The 14,418-nt window shown below is 35.2% G+C and overlaps 1 protein-coding gene across 1 annotated transcript in view; it reads right to left on the reverse strand.

The window, feature by feature from the left end:
* Positions 1-13,397, reverse strand: part of LOC111057881 (prolyl 4-hydroxylase subunit alpha-2) — a 141,195-nt gene extending 127,798 nt beyond the window's left edge. Inside the window, exons 1-4 of the mRNA XM_039419553.1 lie at positions 13,255-13,397; positions 10,390-10,569; positions 6,752-6,900; positions 3,675-3,845 (exon numbers count right to left, since the gene is read on the reverse strand). Coding sequence (XP_039275487.1) covers positions 3,675-3,845; positions 6,752-6,900; positions 10,390-10,569; positions 13,255-13,349 — 595 coding nt within the window. The 5' untranslated portion in view covers positions 13,350-13,397. The remainder of the gene's footprint in view (positions 1-3,674; positions 3,846-6,751; positions 6,901-10,389; positions 10,570-13,254) is intronic.
* Between the last annotated feature and the right edge of the window lie 1,021 nt (positions 13,398-14,418).

Raw genomic sequence — 14,418 nt, forward strand, 5'->3', positions numbered from 1 at the left:
AAGAATGTTCAGTGATAGGCGACCAAGTGATGCAGGAAAAAAAGAAAAAATATGACTGGGAAATAGATTAGTAGTAGTAGTTTGAGAGATTTTAAAGATTTTAAATGTGGGGATATTTTTAATATGCAAATTAAGCAGGTGTTAACTGGGGCAGAACACCTGCTAAAACAAAGATGGCCGCCGCTGGGGAACCGTTGGGGACACCTGCTTCCTATTGGTGGGGGCACTAGGGAAGGGGGACGCCATTTTGAACACACCCATGCTGGGTAGGGGAGATGGACACCTGCTACAATGGCCTCTTCCTATTGGTTGGGGTGGTGGGGGCACGACGCCATTTTGAACACGCCCCTTGCTTCCTATTGGCTGGGGGCGGGGACAAAATGGCCGACTGGGGCTGGGGGGGTGAGGGGGCGGTACCAAAATGGCTGACTAGGGCTGGGGGGGTGGAGGGGGAATGGCTGACAGTGGCAGGGGGGGTGGAGGGGGCGTGGCCACGCCCCTTCATTCCTATTGGCTGGGGGCGGGGCCAAAATGGCCGACTGGGGCTGGGGGGGTGGAGGGGGGAGGCCACACCCCTCGATTTCTATTGGTTAGGCAGCTCTCTCAAAACTCCACTACTGTAATGCTATAAAACCATTGAAACCATAAAGGCATAATAATTTGACTAGTACTCTATTATGTATGTGTTCTAATATTTTGACGTGATCTCATGCATCTATAGATGTCTCATGGATCGAGAAATATATCTATCTATCTATCTATCTAATTTATTATCATAATTAAATAAATGTATGAATCTTGGTTTAAGATCAGTAGCATATACTTGTATTTATTTTTTGTAAAGCTTTTTTGTATTTTGTTTTTGGCAAATAAAATTCATTCATTCATTCAAAAAAAAAAATCTCCATAAGATCAACACTTTCTATCACCAAGCCGCGCCTCTTCAGGTCTGCTTAGCCTAAGCACTATATTTTTATGAAAATTATCCAAAAATCAGCATTTACATTTATATATCAATATAGACTTCCTATGTGCTTAGTTAGTTATACAGAAACAGTTTGTATTTTTAGAATGCAGCTTGCTGGGAAATTGAATGGCATATCTCCTTGCTGCTGATTTTTCCGTGCATATTCTAAATTTACATCAATTCGATATTAGACGTCTTTCGTACCGCGGCATTATTATTAGAATTTAAATTATGTGAATCAGTAGAAAGAAAATAGAAAAATCTGGTGTGGCGCACTCACACAACTTTCCTTGCCGTTATGAAAATAGATCACCTGACGCTAGTGTTCCCGCGCATCTCAAGTCTACTATTCAAAGGTTTGAGCCAGCTGGTGACAGGGCAATAACGCTGGAGACACACATGAGGTCTGCTATCTCTTCATAGTGAATGATTTAATAGAATCAACAATAATTTGCAATTGAATAATCACATTTTCTCGAATTTAAAGCTTATTTTCAATTTTAGGTGAAAATGTTACTGAACATTAATTGTAGAGATTTTCATGCTCAATCTACTCCACTTGATTTTTTTTGTTTCAATTGTATCTGAAGCCTGATAATTGGGAATCTATATGCATTGATGGGGCGGAGCTCCTGAAATTTTTACAGATATGGGACTTGTGGCAGTTGATAGAGCTTATCGATGACTATTTTAGGTATGAATTTGATCAAAATCGTTGGAGCCGTTTCCGAGAAAATCACGAAAAACCCTGTTTTTGACAACATTTTCGCCATTTAAGCCGCCATCTACCAATACCCAAAAACCACTTTTTTGGACTCAGGGGACCTTGAAACGTATAGAAATTTAGAAATTGGGGTACCTTAATTTTTTTCGGAAAGCAATACTTTCCTTACCTATGGTAATAGGGCAAGGAAAGTAAAGACAGATCTACCGACGGTTGTTGGATGACGCAATAATTATAACAGCTGATTTTTTTTCTGTGTGTGGCCAGCTCACAAATCTTCTCCCATAAGAATTACATGTAAACTTTGAAGGAACGTAGGAAAGAGTCCTGAAGTGTGATCATAAATTTGATAGGCCATAAACCTGCTCCTGAACATAACAAACACATGGAATGAAAAAGACTAAGAAATTGTCAAAAAACCACAGATTCATTGATACTTAGAAATCTAAGTATCTAAATATCAATAATAATGTGATTTGATTAAATTTTCTCCCTGGAGACTCTTTAAAGAGTATAGGAAATCGTCAAGGACTATTTGTCAAAAAAATAAAGGAATACATATAAACATATATTATATACATCACATTCCACAATGTACATTGCAATTTAATCCTCCCAAAAGCCTCATTCTCCATCCATAAATTCTTCAATACTGTAGTAAACCCCGTTTGCTACATATTTTCTCAATAGTTGTATATAGTTTCTAAGTATCAATAAATCTGTGGTTTTTTGACAATTTCTTAGTATTTTTCATCCAATATGAATAATTACCACAATATCAACTTCTCAACTACACAAAAATAACAAACACAGCTAAAAATCATCAAAATCGGTGCACAAAAAGTTATTGAATATCAAAATATGAGGCTCCATTTTTATTTATATAGATTTTTCCTTGAATGTTCTACTTGAGATTCTATAATTTATTACAATTTATAAGTTCCCACTTGTTCTTTTTTTTTTCTTTTGTTATTGGTTTTGCTATTGTTATTGGTTGCTTTCTCTTGTTTATTTTATGTTGAAACTTCTCACTGATGACAAAATATGTATGATGAACAAATGCAACAATGTTTGTGAACTTTGAGGTTAGGTTTTTTTATGTCTTCTTCATCCTTGCCTTTTCCTATTATTTGGGGTCGGCTCTCCTCGATCCAAGTCTCCAGTTGGAACGATCCTGGGTCGTCTGATTTGTCAGGTCCAACAGCTTCATATTTTTATGAACTAAACCTAGCCATGTGAGAAGGGGTCTGCCTCTGCCCCTCGGCTGTGTCTCCATATCAAGTACTTTCCTTGTCATATGATTGGGTGAACGTCTATTTACATGTCCATACCAGCGTAATCTTCCTTCCATTATCTTCTCATAGACTGGTGCCACCCGGAAACTGCCCCGAACATGCGTGTTTTGAATATGGTCCAGTCTAGTCTCACCCCCTGCCCATCTCAGCATTTTCATATAGGTTTTTAGGTTAGGTTTTTTATATATGTGATTTTTTGTTGTTTATTGGTTGTTTTGTTGTTATTGGTTGTTTAATCTTATTCATTTTATGTTGAAGCCTCTCGCTGATGAAAAAATATGTATGATGAACATGAGTGTGTGCACTCATCATCACCATCATGCAAGTTTATCATGCATGTCATACCGTTTGTGGCCAGCCTGAGGAGCAGTAGTACTGACCGGTGTACTGGACTCCGTTGAGCTGCCACCGGGAGACAGCCTGCCAATGTGTGAACACTCCCATAAGAATCAATAGTTTTATTTTGAACCAATGTGTGAATGCTTCCATAAGAACCAATAGTTTTATTTTGAACCAATGTGTGAATGCTTCCATAAGAACCAATAGTTTTATTTTGAACCAATGTGTGAATGCTTCCATAAGAACCAATAGTTTTATTTTGAACCAATGTGTGAATGCTTCCATAAGAACCAATAGTTTTATTTTGAACCAATGTGTGAATGCTTCCATAAGAAGGAATAGTACTGACCGGATAGCTGAGTGGTGTACTGGACTCCGTTGAGCTGCCCCCTTGCGACGGAGGCGGTGTCCAACTGGTAGGTGTCCTGCAGACGCATCAAAGCAGTCGCCGCCCCCGAAAGGTCCTCTTCAGTCGGGAACTTCAACACCTGCCGGTACTGCGTCGTGTACTGACGCACCTCTGTAAATCACATCATAGAGCATCGATTGATAAAATAAAAATAATATGGTACATATTACTGACACTGTTTTCGGTTCGATCTATTGATATTTATCCATGATGTAACACTAGAATATTGTCTAATATCACGAAATAATTGAAAAATAACATGCATGTTTAAACACCTTTATGGTGCAATCTTCACTCTATTGTTTCATTATTTAATATAGTGCCCTTATGTAACATCTTTCTCATAACTTTTACTTTAAAAGATATTACAAAAACTTATTAAACTATTAAATATAACATTACTTGTTCAAAAATTACACTGGAAACTCTTCACAGTTAATTATTATTATTAAAGAAAAACAAAATTAAATGCTGTAATTCACCCCGAAGACTTCTGCTACTGCAAATATTGACAACAGGGTGAACAGCTAGATGGAATTTCGATGAGCGCTACTATTCAAAAATTATTTGTCAGCCGGGAATCGAACCCAGTACCTCCCAATTGCCGGTCAGGAATGCTTACCCTTACACCAAACTGACAATCTCTGGATAGCAGCGCTCACTTTATACGAAGCCATAGCGGCCAGCCAGTCTACAGATGGAAATTGCAATTGTTCAAATGCTAATGAAATTTCCATTTGTAGACTGGCTTCGTATAAAGCCAGTTCTGTTGCACAGAAGTCTGTTAAATTTTAATCATGATTAAATGCCAAGGGAACCAATCATAAAAGAATGTTTTGAAAAGAAGGCTTCTCTGATTTTTTCTTGTGGATTTTAATCGTGGTTAAAAATAAACAGGCTCTTGTGTAACCGAGCATAAGTCTTTACAACCCTGAAGCGCATATGTATTACAATCACTAGCACATGTATTACAATGCACTGGCACAGTCATTGCTCCAATATGGTATTGTGGGTTGGGGTGGTGCATATACAAATGTTCTAAAACCAGTAAAAACAATACAAAATTTAATATTAAAAATTATTCTGAAAAAGAATAGAATGTATTCAACAAGATTAGCTTTTTTGGAATTTTCAGTTCTACCGATTAGACAGATATACCTGAAACACATCATATTATATTATAAGAAGCTATCACTTTTTCATTTCATTAATAGAACGGATTGTGCTATTACAAGACGGGAGGAGTCAGGTCTGGTTACTGTTCCTAGATTATTGACTACTGCTGGTCAGCGTAGCTTCATATATTTATCTCCATTATTTTTTAATATTCTTCCAAGTAATTTGAGAGGTTTACTAGCCCAAAAAACTTTGGACTACATTTGAAAAAGTATCTGGTTAGCTCTCATGGCTGGGATAGTGCCGAGAATTTCTGGATTACATTAGTATAGTAATTATTCCAATTGAATAGATTTCATTTTGTACCACATCTTATATCATGTTATACACTGGGCTAGGCAATATCAGGTCATTATTATAATTTATTATAATTTTCAAATTTTGTTGCATTCTAACACATTTTGTATGTAAATACAAAATTGTGTTTCTCAAATAACTCAGAAACCGTTGGTTTTACAAAAACTCTACAAGAATAACTGTTTTTAGTAAATTTAATTGCCTATCGATTGGTTGGTACCAGATATTTTAAGATTAGACCAATATTAACTGAGATATGGCTGCTCTAGTGATAGGTGACCACTGAAAGTTTGTTGCACTGCAAACCAAGGCATGCTAATAGAGTCGCCTCAATGATGCAACAATCTCTATTTGCATTGCATGTTAATAGAAAGCGATTTTAGGTCATTTCAAACAATAAAATAACGTTGCATAACCCTCTAAAGGTGGGTCACCAACCACTAAAGCTACCATATCTCAGTTAATATTGGTCCAATCTGGTACCAATCAATAGGCAATTAAATTTACTAAAAAAAGTTATTCTTGTAGAGTTTTTGTAGGACCAACGGTTTCTGAGTAATTTAAGAAACAACATTTTAAATGGCCGCCATTTTGTTCTATGAATTTCAAAAATGATCTTAATTTTTTTCTAGCTTTGTCTAGTTGTTATGAATGATGGTGCAAAGTTTCAATTTCGTATGTTAAAACATTATTCAGAAGAAAAATAAGTGAAAAAATCAAAATGGCCGCTGTGTGAGTAACTGAAGACTTCCGGACAATTTAAATATGATATTTAGATATGGTTTTTACCCAGGAACAATGCCCTAGAGTATTCGTAGGGAGTTCGTAAACACCCTGTATATTTCAATAGAGCAATAGGAGCACATGTTTGCCGTTTTTATGCTGATTCTATAAAAAAGTCCAATGCTCTGTTTTCGCTCTTTCTCTCACATAATTATTTCACAGGATGTATGGATTCAGTGAAATCTGGTAGCGCAATTATAGCAAAGATATTAACATAATTTTAATAATTTATTCCTTGAAGATTCTATTAGATTGAACGGAACTTGACAAACGCATATGCACATCATGTGTATGATAAGTTATGTTCAATCTAATAGAATCTATAAGGATTAAGTTATTAACAAAATGTTTTGGTGTAAACGCAGCTTAAGGTATGCACAGACTATAGATTAAATCAAATTCTCCACTTCCTGGCCTGGATCCTAACCTATATTAATAAAGCTCCTAGTATTGATAAGACAGGATTAATTATTGAAAGGTCAAATGCAATGTAATTTAATGATGATGATGATAATGAAGATGAAATCTTTACATAGTGCCGGTTGCATACAAAAGCCAGTTAAATTTTAATCGCGATTTATTCCACGAGAACCAAGGAACTTGGTTTTACCCAGGAACAATGCCCTAGAGTAGGGAGTTCGTGAACACTCTGTATATTAGGATTTACAGTACTTTACTGTAATTGTACTTTACTCTATTGAAATAACATGGGCCATACAGCTCCGTGCTGCATACCAAGGTTTGCACGGACTATAGTTCACCTTGAGTGAAATCGAACATAAGCGATTGAGTGTGATTCCACTCGTAGGTCAGTCGCTTTATTATTCGAAAGGCGTTGATTGGATTGGACAGGTAGGCGCTGACGTCATTGATCGCCTCGTGGTGCTCTGCGCTGTATTTGGCTGCATGTCTACAACACAATGAATAATCGAATCCTATTATATTAAGCAAGCAATTTCTGTATATCAGTTTATATTTTTATATCTGGTTATTTATGTTCAACGGATCTCGGAAACGGCTCAAACGATTTTCACGAAATTTGGAACATAGTAGGTACCTATCTATCTAGATATAAAAGCGAAATGGCACTCACTCACTCAGTCGCAGAACTAAAAATCTACTGGACCAAAAACGTTCAAATTTGAACGCTGATCTCATTCTTGGACGATCCAATCGGGGGTCCTGGCTAGACGGATATGGCGAGCGAAGCGAGCCTGGCGGCTAGTATTATATAAAAATTCGATTGCACTAGGTCTCATCCTTGGGAAAACTCGCTAAAAGACATTAAAAGGATAATATTCATCCTTTTAATGTTCAGTTGGCCCATTAGAGGCGCACTAAGAAATCATTTGGCAATATTTTATCTCTAAGGGTGGTTTTAAGGGTTTAAAGTTCTTTTAGCATGTATATTCTTCTTATTCTCTTAATTATAATTGAAAAATGTCCATACCATATGTTAATATAGAACTATAATCTAGAGAGAGTACCTCTTAGAAACAGTTGTTAACTGGTAACTAAATTAATAATTTTGTCAGGTTGGCATTAAGTTGAGTTGACTTTATTAGGTTGGCACCAAGTTGAAGATTGAAATGCATTTATCGCGGAAAAATTGATTGGGCACTGCTACTTCAGAGCTATTCCTGGGAATATTATATTACTAGCCGTCAGGCTCGCTTCGCTTGCCATATCCGTTTAGTCGGGACCCCCGACTGGATCGTCCTAACATATGATAAAAATGCTCAAATGAAAAATGCAGGCGAGCGAAGCGAGCCTGCTGATCTCATTCTTGGACGATCCAGTCAGGGGTCCAATGGGTGGAGCCCCCTGGCTAGACGGATGAAATGAAATGAAAAAATTATTTATTAGGCGGAGTTAGGACTTCGGATATGGCAAGCGAAGCGAGCCTGGCGGCTAGTATGATATAAAAATTCGATTGCACTAGGTCTCATCCTTGAGAAAACTCGCTGAACGACATTAAAAGGATAATTCATCCCTGGCTGAAACAGCTGTTGATAGTAAAAATGTGAGTAAGCGAGTGAGTATGTGAAAATTCAAAATATCGCATCCCCGAAATTCATAAGATGGCATATAGCCAGCTGTGAAATATAAACACGATCATTTTAGAGAATTGTGTTCTGTTTATCAATAAATAAAAATAACGAACGAAGCTCGGTGCCCCGATATTGCTTATAATTTGATGTAAACAGCTATGCTACTATCATCAAAGGCATAATAAATTTCCTACAAGTTTGTAGAGCAAAAAATGTAGAGTACGAAGTTGTAGAGCATTAAATTATCTTTAATTTCATGTATAATTCGACTATTTCACAAATTCCCATATGACTGTTGCAGCAGTTTTAGTTTTGAGTGTCAAATCTCAAGATTTGCAACAAGTGATTTTTTTCGAATATTTATTTATTTATTTATTCATGGAGACAACATATTACACTATTCTGTCATCATAAATTGACAGTGTGCTTCAGTATAAACATTCATATTGAGTACCTATTGGCACGTCTGCGGAACTAATCACAGGGGGTGTTTCTAAACTTCCCACGAAACAAAGACACTCAAAACTAAAACTGCTGCAACAGTCGTATGGGAATGCATGAAATAGTCGAATTATACATGAAATGAAAGATAATGTAATGCTCTACAATCTCGTAATCAGCACCGTCTTGTTTCATCAATTGTTGAAAAGTTACAAGACTTGAAAGAGCGAAAAAATGGAAGAAAAACAGGTTTTTTGAAAATGCATCACTTTAGAACATAAATATCTCGAAAAGTATCGGATTTATCGAAAACCTCTACCAAACAAAACTTGTAGGAAATTTATTAAGCTTCATTTTTATGTAGTTGATTATGTCAATTGTTTCCAAGATATACGCATATAAGTAATGAGTGGAAAATGAAACTTTTAAACCACCCTCATCCCTTCAGCACATGATGTAGGGGTTGGGATTATTGATATGCTCACCTCCAAACTAGTCTCAACAAAGCTTCAAAGTCGAAAATTGTGTTCCAAACATTCCCTCCAAATTTCATTGTCAACTCATCTATAGTTGCTGAACAGAAGATTTCACTCTCAACACTAAAACTGCTGCAACAGTCGTGGGGAAATGCGTAAAATAGTGAAAATATACATCAAATTGAAGATAATTTGATGTTCTATCAGCTCATGATCAGCACAGATTTTTCTCATCAATCGTTCAAAAATTATAAGGCCGAAAAGATGAAAAAATTGGAGGCAGAAGTGTTTTTTCAAAAAATGTCTCACCTTCAAGAGAGGATATCTCAGAAACTAAGAGAGATATGGAAAAATGTAAAGGGAAAAACTTGTTGGTAATTTTGTAAGCTTCAATTTTGCACAAAATTCAAATGTTGATAAGATGCATAGTTTCCGAGATATATGCAAAAAATGAAAAAATGGTACTTTCAAACCACCCCCACCCCTTTAGCACAGGGGGTAGGGGTAAGGACTTTTGATATGTTAATCCTCTTAAAAGAGCTGTGAAGTTGAAAATTGTGTTCCAAACTTTTCCCTCTATAATCTTTCGTTGACTGGACTAAATGGGAAATGAATTGAAGTAAAACTATAGTCTACAACAGGGGTCTCCAACCTATTTCATCCAAGGGCCACATTGTTAATTCTAGGGAGGCTTGGAGGGCCAGTAACAAGGATGTAAGTGGAATTTGACTTGTGGGGCCACAAACGACGGGGGATTTGGGGGGTGTAAAATTATTATATTTCCATTAAAATAATATGAGGAGTTTTAAGTAGGTTTAATTAAAACACAGGAAGAACCAAACCAATTCATTTCATTTCAATACAAAGTCAAATTTATTGAGTGTAAAAAGGTCATAAGAAAACTTGACAATGCATGAGTTTAGCAAGATGAACAAAATATAATACCTTTTTTTTAATAGTAATAGGGCAACTTGACAATAGGTACTCGAATTTAAAAACGTTACCAATCTAAAAGAGAATACTTATTTTGGTGAGAAGATTGCATTTGTTTTGCCCTTAAAATTTCCGCCCATTTAGGATCAAACTTTGTGGTTCCGATCATTAAAATTGATTTCAAATGTTCATCTGACAAGGAAGTATTTGGATTTAACAAATTTCTTTTTTGAGAATGTCTGCCCACACTTGTAGGTAGATCCAAAAAGAGAAAACATAGCTTGAGCATGATTTTTTTATGTTTTTAAAGTCTTTTTCTGGGAGAGAACTGTAAAATGGAAGTAGGTTCCTTTCTTTGTGTAAATATATATATTTAAAAAAATCTGTTGCAATAACTCTCGGCGGGCCGGACAAAATATATCCGCGGGCCGTAGGTTGAAGAGCCCTGGTCTACAATATATTCTATAGATTGAGTTGAAATTCAAAATGAATTGCTACCTTTTAAGGATTGCCAACCGTTGCTCTGTAAAAGAGATGTACTCGTCAAGGACTCTGATGAGAGCTGCTTCTGTTCCAAGCAATTTTTCCAGATTGACTATCGCTTCATAGAGTGCAGCATTTGTGTTGGCAATTCCGATTGCTATGACTAGTACGAAGGCTGTTACATGTATCGCACCCCTGAAAAAAAATAAAAACACCGAGTGCCGGTTGCACAACAGCCGGTTAAATTTTAACAGTGATTAATTCCACGAGAACCAATCAGAGAATCCGTCTTTTCAAAAACGCCTTCTCTGATTGGATCTCGTGGAATTAATCACGGTTAAAATTCAACCGGCTGTTGTGCAACTTGGCTCGAGAATATGAAAACGTAGATAATGACATTCTGAAATATTCAATCAGAATTAGACATTTTATCATAAAGGCGAATACTTTTTCAACATGCCTGAATTACCCTACAACATACGCCCTATAGAGGTAATCTTGATAAATTTAATATACTTTGCCCATTTTTACAAAAATTTTAGGCATTTTTGGTGTATTTTTTTTGAAATTCGATGTTCATCAATTTCGGAAAAAATGTCACGTTTTTTGGAAAAAATGTCACGTTTTTGGAAAAAATGTCACGTTTTTGGAAAAAATGTCACGTTTTTTGGAAAAAAGAAATTATTAAACAAAAATCCCAATTAAATGCAATTAATTATTCATTAATATTGAACAAATGCAATTTCCAATTTATTTCTATCTGTAATCTTGATATACTTTGTAGGGAAATTTCTCGTCTTCTAAATGAACATACATCCGCAGGTACCTTTTAACTCCTCAACTAAACATGAAAATTGATTCAAATCCCTCATAAACCTTCAACAATCACAAACTTTATATTATTTTGATTCATGGATTTGTATAAGAAATTTTCAATAAATGTATCAAAACTGGAAATTAAAAATATAAGTTTACTTTTTCAAAACTTTTATTCACAACACGTTTGAACATATTATTTATTTATTCATTGCCACATTACATCAAGTTTTTGAGTTTCACTCATATGACTGGTAACATGTCAATCCTATACTATTAAACGAGCAACTTCTGTTCATATGTTTAGATGTTTATATGTTTCTATTTCACCGGATCTCGAAAACGGCTCTAACGATTCTCACGAAATTCAGAACATAGTAGGTTTATAATATAAAAATTCCATTTGCATTCCTCTGGGAATTAATCTCAATTTACTGTTATTAGATAGAACATTTCTGTATGGATTTTATTATCATTTCTTCTTTCGTAATAATTTTTTTATGCTTTTGTACTCCAGAGCGAAGCTCGGTCCCCGATATTATTACTAAATCTAAATTATTATATAACTACTATACAGTATTGTCAAGTAAAATAATAATAATAAAAAATGCATGATTATACATAGAATGCCTTATGTGTTTTCACATGATCATGATGTACAAGAAAATAGAAACAGTATTTATTCAACTTTATCTATTTCATTCACTCACTTGAAAATGGCATTGATAGGTTGAAGCATGTTGTGAATAAAAGTTTTTAAAAATGGTACTCAGATTTTTAATTTCTAGATTAATAAGAGTAGAAGTTCAATGTGTCAAAACTCTGTGATATAATTCCTAATAACTCTATTACAGGTCAGTTAGCTATAAAATTAGAGCTGGTCTATTATGATTAGAATAGAATAGAATTTATAGAATAGAATAGAATTTATAGAATAGAATAGAAATATCTTCATTTGTCAAACATGTGAAAATACATATGAATAGTGTCAAATTTTTGAAAGATACTGTAAACTTACATAAAACTAGTACATCTTTATATGTAATCATAAAAGGGAAATGATTGTTTTGAAAAGTAGAATTCTTTACATGATTGAGCTGCGTTTACACCAAAGTTATTAACAAAATGTTAATAACTTAATCCTTATAGATTCTATTAGATTGAACAAAACTTATCATACACATGATGAACATATGTGTTTGTCAATTTCCGTTCTAATCTAATAGAATCAATAAGGATTGAGTTATTAACATTTTGTTAGTCTGTGTACACGATATCTCATCTTCCAATTAACGGAGTTCCGTTAATTAATGACTTGAAATTTGGAACTCAAGGTCCTTACAATATAAGGATTCTACACGAACAATTTCGATCAAATGCAATTCAAGATGGCGGCTAAAATGGAAAAAATGTTGTCAAAAACAGGGTTTTTCGTGATTTTCTAGAAAACGGCTCCAACGATAATGATTAAATTCATACCTAAAATAGTCGTTGATATCTATCAACTGCTCTATCAACTGCCGCAAGTCTCATATCTGTAAAAATTTTAGGAGCTCCGCCCCATCTATGCAAAGTTTGATTTTAGATTCTCAATTATCAGGCTTCAGATACAATTTAAACAAAAAAAATCGAATGGAAAAGATTGAGCATGAGAATCTCAACAATTAATGTTCAGTAACATTTTCACCTAAAATTGAAAATAAGCTCGAAATTCCAGAAAATGTGATTATCCAATTGCAAATTGTTGGCAACTGTTGATTCAATTAAATGATTCACTATGAAGAGATAGCAGACCTCGTATGTCTCCAGCGTTATTGTCCTGTAACCAGCTGGCTCAGATCTTTGTTTGTTTATAAGTGGACTTGAGATGCGCGTGATCAATTCTCATAACGGCAAGGAAAGTTGTGTGAGTGCGCCACACCAGATTTTTGTTAATAATTTTGGTGTAAACTCGGCTTACAGTAGAACCAGTAGGTGTAAAGGTAGCGTAGTTCTCTACCAGCTGAATATAAAAAATTCTTATTATTCTGCTGAAATTCTCAAACTTTCAAAATCTCAACTCACCAGCAACCAAAACGCAACTCCATAGCAATGAAAAAATTATTATGAGCACAGAAGAAAAACCAGTCTCCACTAGTTTTCCGAAAGATATCACACATCAATTTCTGTAGACCTGATTTCACTAGATATAAGTTACTTTTGTGTTTTCTTTCAAGCAGAAACAGTGAGCTTGTTGAGGAAACTTGATTGGAAATGAGGGATTTGCTGAGTTTGCCCAACGACACAATGTATGCTTGATTGCAAATTTGAACAGCTTTGTTCACTGTAATAACGAAAATCAAGTCAGGCGATAGGAGGAAGAGGAATTGAATTGAAAACTTTAATTAAAGGCAAAGTTAGGGCGCAGCCGGCCCTCTCTCATACTTGATCCTCCAATACCAACGTTAGTAGACAGACCGTTGATCACTCACAGGTGTAAGATTCAAAGTGGTGGGGGAACGCCAGCGTGACGTCACATGTAGTAAAAACGTGATAGAGTAACCAACCACACTGAGCATACAGTTTATGTATCTTCAAATACATCGTCGTTCAATCCCCTCAAGATTGACCTGGAACTTTAAAATTCTCCGTACCTATAGCGAATGAATAATCGATTCTAATGATGTTGTTGAATATTTCAAGTTCATTTAACTTGTATGAATAGAATGAAGTTGAAAATTTTCAAGAATCTAAAAACGTGACATGAAAAAGATGATACGCTGGAAAAGCGTTAGTAGACAACGTTATACTATTATAGTTTCAGATTAACCCATAAAACAATCTTGATAAACCAATGCATTGCAATAAACCGATAAATCCGATGCATTGCATTCATATAAATGCACTGAACACATGTTCTACGAGAATCAAAATATCTTATCCCCGAAATTTACAAGCTGATGTATAGCCAAACCACAAAATATAAACACGACCTAAAAGATGAAGAAACCTTGAGGGTTTAAAAGGGTAGGTTGGGAGGTGGGTTTTTTGCCTTTAAATGGCAAAATGCTTGTATTATTTGAATGTTTTAATAATTATTGTAAAGCAGGAACAGAAAGCTTGCAAGTCAGAGCATGTTTGTGTTATAGAATTTGACTATACGTCACAGTATGATTTTCAAGAATGCGATATTCTGCCTACTTTGTACTAAGGAACTATAAAGACTTTATAGTATTTTTAGTTCCCTAC

Source organism: Nilaparvata lugens, chromosome 1, assembly GCF_014356525.2.
Source record: "Nilaparvata lugens isolate BPH chromosome 1, ASM1435652v1, whole genome shotgun sequence".
NCBI classification, from domain to species: domain Eukaryota; kingdom Metazoa; phylum Arthropoda; class Insecta; order Hemiptera; family Delphacidae; genus Nilaparvata; species Nilaparvata lugens.